The sequence below is a fragment of the Microplitis mediator genome, chromosome 2 (genome assembly GCF_029852145.1).
Source record: "Microplitis mediator isolate UGA2020A chromosome 2, iyMicMedi2.1, whole genome shotgun sequence".
NCBI lineage: Eukaryota > Metazoa > Arthropoda > Insecta > Hymenoptera > Braconidae > Microplitis > Microplitis mediator.
In genome coordinates this window covers 15,252,879-15,268,369 of record NC_079970.1, presented here as the reverse complement: position 1 = coordinate 15,268,369, position 15,491 = coordinate 15,252,879, and the positions used below count along the sequence as shown (strand labels likewise).

Here is a 15,491-nt window from a genome sequence, read left to right as displayed (position 1 = left end):
AGTCTGTTCCAGGAGAGCAACTGGTGAGGAATTGGCCTTCAGCTACCGATATAGTAAAGATTGAGTTTGATTTAGAAATTTAGAATATAGAGGACAGTTATTAATAACGATAAGATTGAGTTTGGGGTTTTGAATTTGGAATTGAGAGAGAGAAGTCGAAAGGAGACCTTCGAAGAGTACGGACTGCTGATCAAAAATTATTACTTTATTGATAAAAATATACATTGTTTATGATAATAAAATACTTATAAAAATTCAAATAAAGGAAAAAGTGATGTTCTAATTGTGCAGAAAAGTTTTTATCGATTCTGTTACTAGTTTTTAAGAGCTTATGAATTGTCAGGAGAACCTATTGCAAACAATCTCAAAGTTGCCTACAATGGGCAGCAACAACTTGTAGTAGAAATTATTTAATTTATCTATTTATTGATTAATTAACTAATTAATCAATTAGTTTGGAGCAAGTACAGTTTATTTTAGCAATAGGGTCTCCTGACATATCATTAGAGCCAGGAAGTTTACCCTGCTAAAAAAAGCGCTAAAAAAATTTTTATAACGACAAATTTGATTGGCTTATTTAATTTTCGAATTAAATCGAATTCAAAGAGAAAACAAAAAAACGATCTACATTAAAAACAATTTGAAATATTAATAGTATATTTATAAGAAATAACTTAAAATTCTTTCAGTCAAATATAAAATACAAGGGAAACCCATTTATTTTTTATAAAAAAAAAATTAGATAAATCACGATTGAATATAAATCTCGGCAAGGAATAAAAAACGAAGAACAGAATTTTTTTTTATTGAAAAAAAAGCTGACTAGGTCTAAGTTTCACAGCTCGACCTCTTGGTACTCCAGCTTGTCCGTCCAACTACACCAATTTTTCTTTCTGTTTTTTTTTTATTTGGAGGAAGAACCAGTCTTGCTGGCGATCTTGCTAGCAATCTTGCTTGCGATCTTGCTGGCAATCTTGCTCGTGATCTTGCTGGCGATCTTGCTAGCAATCTTGCTCGCAATCGTGCTCGTGATCTTGCTGGCAATCTTGCTGGCGATCTTGCTAGCAATCTTGCTCGCAATCGTGCTCATGATTTTGTTGGCAATCTTGCTGACAGTTTTGCTCGCGACCTGGCTGACAGTCTCACTCGCGATCTTGCCGGCAATCTCACCAGCAAAATCACGAGCAAGATTGCCAGCAAGATCGCGAGCAAGATCACGAGCAAGGTTGCCAGCAAAGTCGCGAGCGAGACTGTCAACAAGATCGCGAGCAAGACTGTCAGCAAGATCACGAGCAAGATTGCTAATAAGATCGCGAGCAAGACTGGTTTTTCCTCCAAAAAAAAAAAAACAAAAAAAATTGGAGTAGTTGGACGAACAAGCTGGAGTACCAAGAGGTCGAGCTGTCATACTTGGACCGAGTCCACGGGTTTTCCCTATAAAATAAACATAAAATAAAAACTCTTATAAATATACTATCAATATTTAAAATTGTTTTCAATGTAGATCGTTCTTTTGTTTTCTCTTTAAATTCGATTTAATTTAAAAATTAAATGAGCCAATATAAATTGTCGTTATAAAAATTTTTTTAGCGCTATTTTTAGCAGGGCAAACTTCCTTGCTCTGCATATCATAAACTCTTCAAAACTAGTAACAGAATCAATAAAAACTTTTCTGCACAATTAGAACATCACTTTTTCCTTTATTTGAATTTTTATAAGTATTTTATTATCATAAACAATGTATATTTTTATCAATAAAGTAATAATTTTTGATCAGCAGTATGAAAAACTCAAAATCACAATTACGAATGATAATTTAATGCAAAAAAAAAATTACTAGAAAGATCAAATGCGAAAAATGTCAAAACGAAGAAAAAGTATTGTTAGAAATATCGTTAATATCAATAGTTTGATGTTAATTAAAAAATAAATTTTTTTTTTAACTAATGACTGAGAGATCAGTAAAATCACGGAATGCAGCAACATAAACGTGTTAAAAATTATTGGGTGTTGGTTTTGTAAATTACCTAAAGTTATTCCAAAAAAAAATTTTTTTGAAAATTTTCTTTCGAAAAAAAAGTTTTTTCTTTTTTGGAAATTTAAGCACTGTCTGCAATAGAATTGTGGACAAAGCTCCGAAGAAATATTTGTTTTCATCTTGTTAAAGATTATGAGCTTTTCAGAGCAAAAAACGTGATCCTTTAATTTTTTTAAAAATTTGATCGCGTGAAACAAAAAAACGGCTGGTTGGATTAATCTGGCTTTCTGCAGGGTTTTTGTGAACATATTGAACTGTAAAATGCACAGTCAACATTATCGATTTCCACAATATTTTCGTTTCAGCGCTTGATTCTCCAAAAAACCACAAAAAGCCTTTTTTTTTGTTTCATTTTTAAATTCATGTGACGATAGGAAAAAATTTTTTTTTCGTAATAGCAATGGCTAATCATTGAAGGGAATTTGTTCAAGTTTTCAAAACCCACCATTAACTTTCTGTGCGATCATTGGTTTCTGAGATATCGATAATCAAAGACAAAAGGATCCTTTCCATTTGAAGACCGATATCTCGGCGAGAAGTGGACGTATCAAGGTCCATAAAAAAAGAAACTAAAGCTGAATAATGAAGGTATCCGATCCTCATAGTGGTTGAGCAAAAATAGTTTTTTCCACGCCCGGAGACCAAAAAAAAAAAATTTTTTAAATTTGAAAATTTTTTTGTCGTTGGTTTTTCTAAGATTACTCAAATACTGCTGACGCTAAAAAATTTTAAAGTTCTAATCCAAAAAGTAGATACTTGGAGCTACAATTTCCTTTTTTTTCTTTTCTTGTACGACCATTTCTCTCAAAGTTAGAGCCTGTTGAAAATCGCCTAAAAATTTATAATTTTTTTTTGATCCTTTAATTTTTTCCATTAGTGTATATATATATACATATATATGTATATTAGACTGTGCCAAATGAAATCGATATTTTTTTTTTTCGGTCCCATACGAAAATTAGGTTGTCTCACTAAAAAAAAAAATCCTGTAAAAATTTCAGCTCGATATGTCTATTTTTCAGTTAGCGCTCGCGTAAATAATAATTTTCTAATAAAACTTTTTTTATCCCAACTTAATATTTTACAACTCATTAAATATAACTGATTAAAAAATGGCCAAGGTGCCATTTTGTAGGGGATTCAATTCTCTACAAAAGTAACTTTTGATCGAATGAAAAACATCAGCCAATTTTTTTCTGCAGCCATTTGAACCTAATTTTTTTTCAAAATTTACATTTATATTCATTATTAAACGCTCAGAAAACAATGATGCTGTGTATGAAACTTATTGAATTTAATTTCTCTAGGAACCTTTATGATCCTAAAGAATAGTTTCCATACTTGTAGTAATAAAACTAACATCAAACTATTGAAATTAACGATATTTCTAACAATACTTTTTCTTCGTTTGGACATTTTTCGCATTTAATCGTTCTAGTAATTTTCTTCTGCATTAGAATATCGTTCGTAATTGTGATTTTGAGATTCTCAAACTGCTGATCAAAAATTATTACTTTATTAATAAAAATATACATTTTTTCTGATAATAAAATACTTATAAAAATTCAAACAAAGGAAAAAGTGATGTTCTAATTGTGCAGAAAAGTTTTTATCGATTTTGTTACTAGTTTTTAAGAGCTTATGATTTGTCAGGAGAACCTATTGCAAACAATCTGAAAGCTGCCTACAATGGGCAGCAACTTGTAGTAGAAATTATTTAATTTATCTATTTATTGATTAATTAACTAATTAATTAATTAATTTGGAGCAAGCACAGTTTATAATTCGTAATAAGGTCTCCTGACATATCATAAACTCTTAAAAACTAGTAACAGAATTGAAAGAATATTTTCTGCACATTAGGACATCACTTTTTTCTTTAATTGAATTTTTATGGGTACACGGAAAAAAAATTCGACGAAAAATTCCAATATTACAATCGTAATCCTGGACTATACTTTTATTATCTGTAACTTTCAAATATATAATACGACAATTTCCAGTTTGTAAAAGATTTTTTACTATTCACCATCGTAATTTTATTAAGAGTTAGTTGTATAAAATTCAATAAGAAATATTACAATGTTACTATCGTAAATAGTAAAAGAAAAAAAAAGAGATTTAATTATAATATTTATTCTTTTATTCTTTCTCTTAAGTTACAGTGCTGCCTCTATGTATTTACAATACAAGTCACAAAAATTACGATAGTTGAATTGTAAATTTTCTGAACGGAGTGTCTATAGCCACCAGTTACGGATAGATCCGGGACTGCAAAACACACGAATAGTGGCGCTGAAGTATGCCGTTCCGTGACTCCAAGGGTTAGAGGCACGGACTAGTTGAAAGAGGGGGCTGTGATTTTTTGTTCCGTGACTGCAAGAGTTAGAGGCACGGACTAGTTATAAGAGGGGGCGATAATTTTTTGTTCCGTGACTGTAAGAGTTAGAGGCATGGACTAGTTATTCGAGGGGTTGTATTTTTTTGTTCCGTTACTGTAACAATTAGAGGCCTGGACTAGTTATAAGACCGGGCGATAATTTTCTATTCCGTGACTGCAAGAGTTAGAGGCACAAACTAGTTGAAAGAGAGGGTTATGTTTTCTGTTCCGTCACTGCAAGAGTTAGAGGCACGGACTATAATAACTTTTTAACTAATGAATCGATTTGAATGGTTAAGGTGGCAATCGAAAGAGCTTGTTGGCCATCAACTTTTCTAGTAATTTCAGATTATTTGATCCAATAGACTCGAAAATATTGGCGAATTACGAAAAAAAAATTTGGTTTATTTTTAGTCTTTTATTGATTCCTCAGAAACGACTTATGCAATCAATTTGAAGATCTAATCAGCTCTAGAACCTGATAAAACGCGTTGATTGCCGCCTTAGCCATCTTAATCAGATAATTCGTTCAAGAGTTATCGTGGGAGAAAGAAATGGTAAAAAACGGTTTTTGTGCATATCTTTGAAACAACTGAACTGAACAATTCCAAAATCCGATCAGCCTTAGAATTTATTAAAACGCGCCGATTGCCACCTCAACCATCAAAATCGGGTCAAAGAGCTCGAAAATGTATTCACACCAATGTTATCGAGCTTTTCGAGCTCGAAAACCGCGGGAAGTTTTGGGGCTGGACCTAAGTCCACCTCCGCCGACCGAAAGCCGATACCTTGCCCTTTTGGGCATACACGCGTTGCGTAGCATCCCTATCTTCTACCCAGATGACACTCTTAGTCGAAAAATATAATCAAGTGACGACTAAGGTGGACATTAACTGGAGCTATAATGAAAAATCCTCATTGCGTGTGGTATCTAACCACAGCCACCACGAGTCCTACCTCTCTCGGGCCAAACACTACTCCCATCTCAGGAAATAAAGAGACTCTGGTCGCAGTGGGTCTGGAAAGGCCCCCCGTGGTACCAGACTCCCAGCTCTGGTCAACATGGTTGCGTAGGATATGTGATGGGGTGCAACTTCTTCTCATACCCTATGTAAAGAGCTTCCTCCACTCGTTTCTTTCGGGTTTCCAACAGACCATTATCCGCTTGTTCATCCCCTGATAGATTTTCGACTTTCACGAGCCGAGATATACTCTAATTATTCAAGCCGAATCAAAGATGGACAGCTCGGGGGCCTCAGCGGTACAAGTGGTCATGGCTTGTCCTATGAGGCCTGTCAGAGTAAAACAATTGAAAATGATAAAACGGTCACAAAATTACTGTTGAGGCCTGCCAAACGAAAACTCCAAAACTGATCCCATTCTGCATCCATCAAATTCCGTATATACTGGAGCGCTAACATCTCAGCTAGACCTCTGCAATCAACCAAGAAGTCTCAGAGGGATAGAACCAGGTTCTATCATCAGATGATACCGGGTGACTAATTTAAGTCCCGCTCCACGGTAACACTGACTCGTCCACATACTCAAAATACCAAAAATTGTAAAGCAAAACTCAAACTTTATGACATTTTAAACTTTAATCGCAAACCATAACCCATATTAAATTTCCCATATTTCTTATTCTAATTCTTTACTCTAATTTTTCTCAGTAAAAACCCATAACTGTAGCCAAACATTACTCAATATTCAATTCATAAACTTTGCCTTAAATCATAATCTGTATCAAAATTGTTAATTACTGTAATCTAAATTATAAGTCTAGAGTTACCATGCTCATCATTACGATAAAATTCGTTGATGCTTGTGGCGTTCTTTTTGATTTGACCCCCATACGAAAAATATGTAGAATGATTTGTAAGAAAGTTTGACAATACCTTGTCGCTATTTCTCTCTGTCTCTGGCAGAATTAAGTAATTGTGAAACTCCTTGAAACCAATTGACTGGAAGATACCTTTCGTGTAATCAGGTGACCTGAAATATGAATATTCTCTTTATTATAGATCAATTCATCTTGAATCTAATTTTTCTTTTACTACCAGCTCTTTCTTATGATATTGTTTGATTTTTATTAATTTTTATATTAGTTAATTATTTATTTTGAAGTAATGACTTTTAAACAATATATCCTGAGTAAAAACGATTTTATATAATTAAATAGAATTATTTATAATTTATAGACATTTATATATATATATATATATATATATATATATATATATATATATATATATATATATATATATATATATATATATATATATATATTAGGTGTGGTCCACACAAAAAAGGTGTGACGTTCTCGTCTGATTTCATCTATAAAAAATTTATTTATTTATTTCAATAAAGTTTACATTTATTTAAATCATTGAATATGATTAAAAACGCTCTCGTCGCTTACAGCGGATAACGGATATCTCCCGAGATAAGAGATTGTGAACGCCGTCGTGGCTTGGAACTAGACATAACATCCGTCAAGGTATGAGTCCCGAGTCACGACGTTGTTCACACAATGGACTCGAGATGCAGTGTCATCATATTTGTTAATTATATAAGCTGGTGCATAATGTAGGAGAGTTAGTCTTTTGACAAACTGCCCAGAGCACAGACCTACTTATTCTCTCAATAAAATCCATTCTCTACCCCTTTGAGTTTTTACTCTTTCCTTAAAAAGAAAGACCGAAAGCGCGAGAAAGCTGATATGGTCACATCCTCTCTACTTCCAACCGAGAGCGCGTGGAAGCTGCTACGGTTCCCACCACCATCCTTAGCCGAAAGCGCGCGAAAGCAGCTACCATCCCTGTTCCATGCGCAAGAGGAGCGGTCGTAAGGCAGGTCGCCGTCTGCAATTCTGGCGGTTGCAGGGTCAGCTTAACCCGGTGTCGGGGTCTCCGCCCCAAGGAAACGGTCAATCCGACGGTCCGCGCGTTGCGTCCGAGGAAGTGTTGCTCGGTACGCGTTTAGTGTTGGTCGTTCCGCGTGGTGCCGATCACATCAACGAGGCTGCTGCACCGATACTCGAGTCCAAGAGTATCCCAGCTCCAGGAAGTCCCGGAGAGGGTCCCTTGGATTTCATAGCAGAACCACCAGCAGATTGTCCACCAGCCTTCTGGACAGGAATCACCGACGGCTGGGGACTAACCGAGATCAACCTCCCAGCGATAAACCGACCCCCGGGAGGAACCATTCCATTCCGTGACCCTAGATACGGGTATTATTCTGAGGAGCACTTCCGGCGGACAGGAAGTGACGACTATCCACCGCTAGAGGCTAAGAAGCTAGAGAAGAAGGGAATAGTTTGGGGTGACCTATGGGGCCCTTAAAGGTACGTACTTAAAATAATATAAAGAAATTTAAAAGTAATTAAAAAGAGCTTAACAGTCGGCGCATCAGGGGTCCGTCGACACCCTAACGTCGCCAGCCTGGTAGATTTTTTTTATAATAAACCCCGAGAAAATTTTGGGATGTAACAGAACTCAAAATATATTTGGCAACACTGGGTTGCAGACCATCAAATTACAAAATAAATTTTACCCAGAAAAATAATATTTTAAATACTATTGTAAGACAAGGAGTCAAATACGCTATCCTTGTCTATAATCCACTAAGGAATTTATTCGACGCGTCTACGCACGTATACCAAACTCTGGGACATACGCCGAATATACTCAACTTATTATTACAACAATAACTCAGGTTCAATTACTAAACAATTAAATATCGCGATCAACTCTACCGAGGGTCCAGCGATATCCGATGCAACAAATGATTATACAGATGACTTACCGGCGTTGAAAATAATTTACTTCTGGAGTTGTTTAAAAATGAAAATATATAAACTGTATACTTTTAATTTCATTTAACAAAATAGTAATTATCACCAAATTGACTTTCTTTACTTTGACTTTTATTACGGCAACTGGGCCAGAATAATTTTACTTAAAAATCTTGGGCAACAACACGTCCTACCTTTACAATAGCCCGGTCCTCTCTAATTATTTTCCACGCGTCCGTTTTCCGAGGGATGGGTATCACTCACGTGTTATCCCCTATAATGACCTCGGACCCGAAATTATCAATTAAAATATAATATTTAAACATATTACCCGACCTGAGTTATATGATAATAATAAATTAAATAATATTATTCATCAATATTCATAAACATAATAATAATTAACCCTTTAAACAATAAAATAATAATCATTTCAGTGCACCACGTGGTGAAAGGGGTATATTGATTTTTATCCCCACTATATCGACTTACTCTTCCTTCGGTCGATATTTTTGTACAATATATACGCGCACGTGTGCTACTAACTGAAATGAAAATACTGATTAAATACATAAAATTCAAAATAATGATCAAAACATAAGCATAATAAACAATAATATCAATAATTCCTGAATAAATCATAATTAAATAACCAATCAAAATAATGTAAATACTTATATAATAAAATATTATAATAAATAAATGCGCTTTATTAGCTAGGAAGTGTTGTTAAATTCACGGCGAGATGGGAAAGTGCGCGCAGCGATTCACGTTTGAATCGCTACGTGACAAATATATCAATTTAATAAGCTTAATTAATCGGAAACGGCTCGTCTGACGAAAATTTTCAATCAGACCTTTTTTGTACGGAATTTAATTTGACATGAGAATAAGTAAAAATGACTTTTTTTTATTCCAATGTTTTAGCAGTTCTGACGTAAAACATCAAATTATGAATTAAAATTAATAATAGCGATGATAGACCTCTAAAAATTAATGTTGAGGGCTCAAACTTTCATGAAATTTTTTTTTGTCATTCTGAATAATATTTTCGATATAGCTATGAAAAAAATCTGAGCATCGGTTGGCCCTGCAGGCCAGCCCTTAAACTTCCTGCTCTTTTCCAGCTCTTAGAGCTCGAAATCATTAGTATCAATATATTTTCGAGCTCTTCGAGCTCGAAGATACCGTTGTTTCCCTTTTTTGTGAGCTTTTCAAGCTCAACAGGGTTGCGTTTTATGTGAAAGTTCAAAAATTTAGAATGTAAAATAATAAATGAATGAGAATTTTTTATATTTGTTCACAATTATGTTCAATAATTAGCTCAAAAATAAGTATTTACGTAGTACGTTGTATCTATATCGTGTAAGTATAACCTGATACGAGCGAACATGACGATTTTTAGGCAATCACTTCTAATGACTTATATATAGAAGAACATATTAGTTTTGAGTAATTTTGTTCAGTAATTATTATGTTATTCAATGAAAAAAGCAGATATTGATTTAACATTTATTATTCCGTCGACGATATCTCTCGAACGGATTATCTGATTGGGACGTTATTGGCAGCAATCGAATGATTTTATCGAGTTCTAGAGCTGGTTAGATTTTGAAATTGATCGATTTGATAGTTTCCGAAATATTCACGAAAAATGAAAAAAAAAGATTTTTTTCCATTCTTTCGTCGACGATATCTCTCGAACGGATTATCCGATTGAGATGGTTGAGGTGGTAATCGGCGCGTTTTATTGAGGCCATAAGCTGATAGAATTTTGTGAATGATTGGTTCAGTCGTTTCGACGATATTTGCAAAGAACCATTTTCTACTATTTCTTTCCTCAGAAGAGGTTTTGGCGCCCTCTAGGGGGCGTCAGACCAAGCAAGTACCACCCTTTTCGCGGGTTCTGAGACTATTACTCCAACCGTTAGCGGTGCCCACTTGTTTTGCACCTTGTAACATGTGGCAACTCCGTGGTTGCAGGAAGCCAATAGGTACCTCTGCGCGGGTGAGACCTACCCTTTTGACTGTCTTAAACTTCTAAGGTATACAAGCCCGTACAGAATACTATCACAAGCTATAGTTAGCAAGTGATAATCACTTGGGGATGACGGTAGAGGGCAATCTTTATTAGTTGCCGTCCTGCGATCCAAGTGGGATAATGTGGAAGAAACCCTTTTAGGGTAATGAGTTATGCTGCAACTCACCACTTATCTGCAGCCTGTAGACCAATACAGGGAATTGGTACCATGGGGGCCCCGTTCCAAGCCCCATTTCGGCCAGAGTCTCTTCATTTCCTGGGATGAAAGGAATGGGGGGCCGAGTGAGGTAGGACTCGTGGTGGCTGTGGTTAGATACCTCACGCAATGGGGATTTTTGATTATACCCCCGGTAAATGTCCACTCTTGGTTTCGACTGAGAGTGTCGTCTGGGTGGAAGAGATGGGATTACGCAACGCGAGTATGCCCAAAAGGGCGAGGCCTCGGCTTCCGGTTGGCGGAAGCGGACTTAGGTCCACGTTACATTAATTAATTACTATTTCTTTCGTCAACGATATCTTTCGAACAGATTATCTGATTGAGAAGTTCTTGACAGCAATCGAAAGCTTTTATCGAGTTTTAGAGCTGATTAGATTTTGGAATTGATCGATCTAACAGTTTTCAAAATATCAAAAAAAACGAAAAAAAATTTTTTTTTTCGTATTTTTTAAATATCTCAGGATCTATTTAACTAAATGATCTAAATTTTTTTGAAAATCTGAGTTCAGAAGATATCTTTCGAATGCCGCAAAAACCATATAAATCGGTTCATTCATCAAAAAGATATGAGAGGTTTACATCCACACACACACACACACACACACACACACACACACACACACACACACACACATACAGACATCGCTCTGAAAATGTCAGAACAGCAGTCCTAGCACCTTCAAACGTCGACATATGATGAAAACCCGATTTTCGAAAATCGGGGTAAAACCAATAACTTGCGTCATAAACAATCTGCAAGTCAAATAATAAATTCAATGTACCAAAACTGCGTTGTTCCACGTGGATGAGTACTGTATATCCAGCGTATATCAGGATCACTCCTGCATTGTATTTTGCGGATAACGTTTATTGTAAGTAACTGAATCTTATTATAATTGGCAATATATCTGTACTTTTCTAATTAATTCCTTGACTCTATCTATCATTGTTCATTCTATTTATATCCGATTTTACTGGTAAGATCCTTGAATAGTTGTTAAACAAAAGAATTATCAATTAAGTTATAAATAATAATTCGACCATCAATAAGAATAATCTATAAGTCATAAGCCGTGAGGTAAGTTATTGAGTTTTTAACATACGTTGCCGTGTTTGAATAAGTGCGGGTCTTTGCTATGCAAGAACCCCAGCCCACTGCTCTGTCCAGGTAAAATAAAAATTTGTTAGAGGCCAGCTTAAGCCAGGGTTCAACCCGTGAATTCTGGTGGCTGCTGGTGAAAATTGCAAAGACAAAAAGCGATTGGTCTCAGTGTATAGTCAGCGTTATATGCTGATAGTATTTTTATGGCGAGTCTATTGCTTTGTTTTTCTATAGTTTTAATTTTTCAGTTTATAATGACTTTTACTGCTTTGCAGAAATCTAGGTTCTTTCTAGCTACCAGATAGTTTTTTTCTGTCCATAACCTATCAAAAACCAATTTAGGAAAATTAACTAAAATTCATAAACTTACGCATTCATATTTATTCGTTCTTGATTGTATCGTTCATGAAAACCTAGAAGCTCTTCTACTAAGCCAGCTTCGAGCATTGTATCTACTCGTTGATCTAATCTTTTGTCCAAAATTTCCTGAAAAATTGAAGAAAATATGATTCTGTCAGCTAAATTATATTTATTTCATTTAATAAAAATAAGAAAAAGCTTTTTTTATAGTTCATATAAACTCTGATAATAATGATTTTTAAAATGAATAAGCCTTATAGTATGAAGTAGGCTATGATTTTGAGAAATGTAAAATCTGTACACGATAAAAAAATGACATATAATCACATATAATCATATATAATTATATACATCCCGTGAAAAAAAGTTCTTATATGATCATATAAAAGTGACTCATAAAGTTTCATAGTGAAATTGGTCCTATAAAAACTTATATGACTTTATAAAATCTTATATAATCATATAAAGTTATATATACCCGGGAAAAAATGATTTTACCTAATCATATATACAATAACTTATATATGATTAGATCTCAAAATTGGCAAGATCTGATGATATACAATTATATATAATCATGCATGAACAAAAAAAAAATCTATCGGTTACACGAAAAAAAATAAATAGTAAATGCAACATGGTGCAGTCTTGGTAAATACACATGATGAAATCATGTTGCATCCACATGATTTGTCATGTTTCGGCTACATGATAATCATGTTGCGGTAACATGAGAAAATCATGTGGCAGCAACATGATTTGTCATGTTTCGGCTACATGACAATCATGTTGCGGTAGCATGAGAAAAATCATGTAGCAGCAACATGATTTTCATGTAGGCTTAATAGCATAAAATTAAGCTGCAACAACCAAATATTTATGCTTCAAAAATAATATTTGTCATCAAGCAACAATCAAGCAAAAAATTGATTTTTTGAAAATCCTGACTATCCCTAATCCCTTAAGCAAAAATATCATTTACGAATGATTTAATTTGATAATTTACTCTAATTTTCATCTGTAATATTATAAATCATAAAAATCTAGTTGCTTGATGATAAATAGTTTTTCTGAAGGATAAATATTTAGTTGTTGAAGCTTAATTTTATGCTATTAAGCCTACTTGAAAATCATGTTGCTGCTACATGATTTTTCTCATGCTACTGCAAAATAATTTTCATGTAGCCGAAAAGTAACAAATCATGTTGCTGCCACATGGTTTTCTCATGTTACCGCAATATGATTATCATGTAGCCGAAACATGACAAATCATGTGGATGCCACATGATTTTATCATGTGGATGCCACATGATTTTATCATGTGTATTTACCAAGACTGCATCATGTTGCATTTAATATTTATTGTTAACTTCCCGCTAACAAAATTGTAAATTTTCAAAAATTCGGGAAGTTATTGGTTTCGGTCCGATTTACGAAAATCGAATTTCCATCAGATGTCGAGGTTTTGAGGTCCTAGGAAGCTATTCTGACTAATTTCAAGATGATGTCCGAGTGTATGTACGTACGTACGTATGTAAATACCTGTATCTTTTGAACGGATGAACCGATTTCGAACTTTGAGGTGTCATTCGAAGCGGATTGTCAATATCTTGAAGCCGTGAGAAAATTGAGCTTGATCAGTAGGGCTCGTTCAGAGATATTCCAAAAATAAAGTTTTCCCAAAAATGTTTTTTTTTGATAACTTTTAATGTGCTCGATGGATTTATTCCAAAATGGACTGGGCTCTAGAGCTTTATAAGCCGCGTCGAATGCCACCTCAACCATCAAAATCGGTTTATTCGTTCGAGAGAAACCATTGTCGAAAGAATTAAAAAAAAACATTTTTTGTTTTTTCTGAAATATCTCAAAACGACCCGATAAATCGAATTCAAAATTTGATCAGCTTTAGAAATTGATAAAACGCGTCGATTGCCACATCAACCGTCTCAATCGGTTTATTAGTTGGAGAGATATCGTTGGAGAAAAAATGGTGAAAAACGTTTTTTTTCGAAAACAACAGCATGCAAACGTATTTTCGAGCTCGAAGAGCTTAAAAATGTATTCACAATAATGTTTTCGAGGTTCTTGAGCTCGAAAACAGCGGGAAGTTTTGGGGCTGGCCCGCAGGGTCAACTGACAGACCGATTTTTTTCCGTGTAACTGCTATTATGCCAAGGGGTCACCCATCCAACTAATGTGCTACCTCAATGCTGCTCAACTTTAATGATCGCTTGATTGCCGTCTGCTTCTCTAGTCTGCTTTACCATTATAAGTATTTAACAATCTATAGCATTACTCAAATCAAATGATCAAATTGGTACATCCTACATAAATAATGCACAAATGATATGATCAAATTTTATCACATTTATGTTTTATATAAAATTATAGTTTCTTTAAGATAACCTGCTTATAAGACCATAAAAATTTATATATAAGAATCATAAAACTATAAAAACTTTTATATAATCATATATGATTTTATATACCCGTATTAAACTCTTTTGTAATCATACAAATTTATTTATAACTTCATAGAAAATCACATAAATTTTTATTAATTATCTGAATTCTTAGAAGAATTTTATAAGGTCATATAAAATTTTATATGATCATATATGATTATGTATGACCATATAATACGTGCTCTTGTAATTTCATAATGTTATATATAACCTTATATGAAGTTACATAGAATTTTATAAGATTATACGAATTATCATAAGAATTTTATAAGATCATATGAATTTTTATATAATCATATATGACTGCATATAATTTATAACATTTTATCTGGTAATGTTATCAACTCATATATAACTTTATAAAAAATCATATCAACTATTCTAAAATCTTTATAAAATTATATAAATTCTTATAAGAATTTTTTAAGATCGTATGAGCTTTTATATGATCATATATGATTATATATAAGCATAGGAAACTTTACCTGGTACTGTTATAAAGTTATATATGACTTTAAATAAAATCACATCAATTGTTATAAAATTCTTATAAGATCATATGAATCCTTATAAGATTATGTAAGCTTTCATATAATCATACATAAACACATATGTTCATTAGACCGGTTCAAAAAAATCGACTATTTTTTTTTTCAAACCCGCAGTGAAATATCTTCCTAGTCATGAAAAAAGAAGCCTTTAAAAACGGAAGCTCTTAATATCAATTTTGAAAGGTCGCTAAACTAGAAATTTACGATGAGCGCATCGTAAATTTCTGTTTTACGTTTCAATAACATGGAAAAAAAATATTTTAACTTTGGAATTCTACAACTCATTTCGGAATTAACATGTCGAGGTGAGAGATAAATATTTTCGAAGGAAATTGAACGCTCTAAATAAATTGTCTCTTATGTTTTTTCTCTAAGTCTACTCCTTTAAAAGTTATTCGAGTTTAAAGTTCAACATGTAATTAATTTAACCTTTTTTTCTTAATCGTCTAAAATGTTTCATGATTATTATTGAAAAAAAAAATTTGTCTTGAAATATTAAATTATCAAGTTTAACGTCGTTGACAAAGTAAATCTTTATTGTTCT

The 15,491-nt window shown here is 33.6% G+C and overlaps 1 protein-coding gene across 1 annotated transcript in view; it reads right to left on the bottom strand.

Annotated features, from left to right (window-relative positions):
* Positions 1–15,491, bottom strand: part of LOC130663524 (tRNA dimethylallyltransferase) — a 103,633-nt gene that overhangs the window by 15,480 nt on the left and 72,662 nt on the right. The window contains exons 5-6 of the mRNA XM_057462788.1: positions 11,942–12,057; positions 6,314–6,410 (exon numbers count right to left, since the gene is read on the bottom strand). Coding sequence (XP_057318771.1) covers positions 6,314–6,410; positions 11,942–12,057 — 213 coding nt within the window. The remainder of the gene's footprint in view (positions 1–6,313; positions 6,411–11,941; positions 12,058–15,491) is intronic.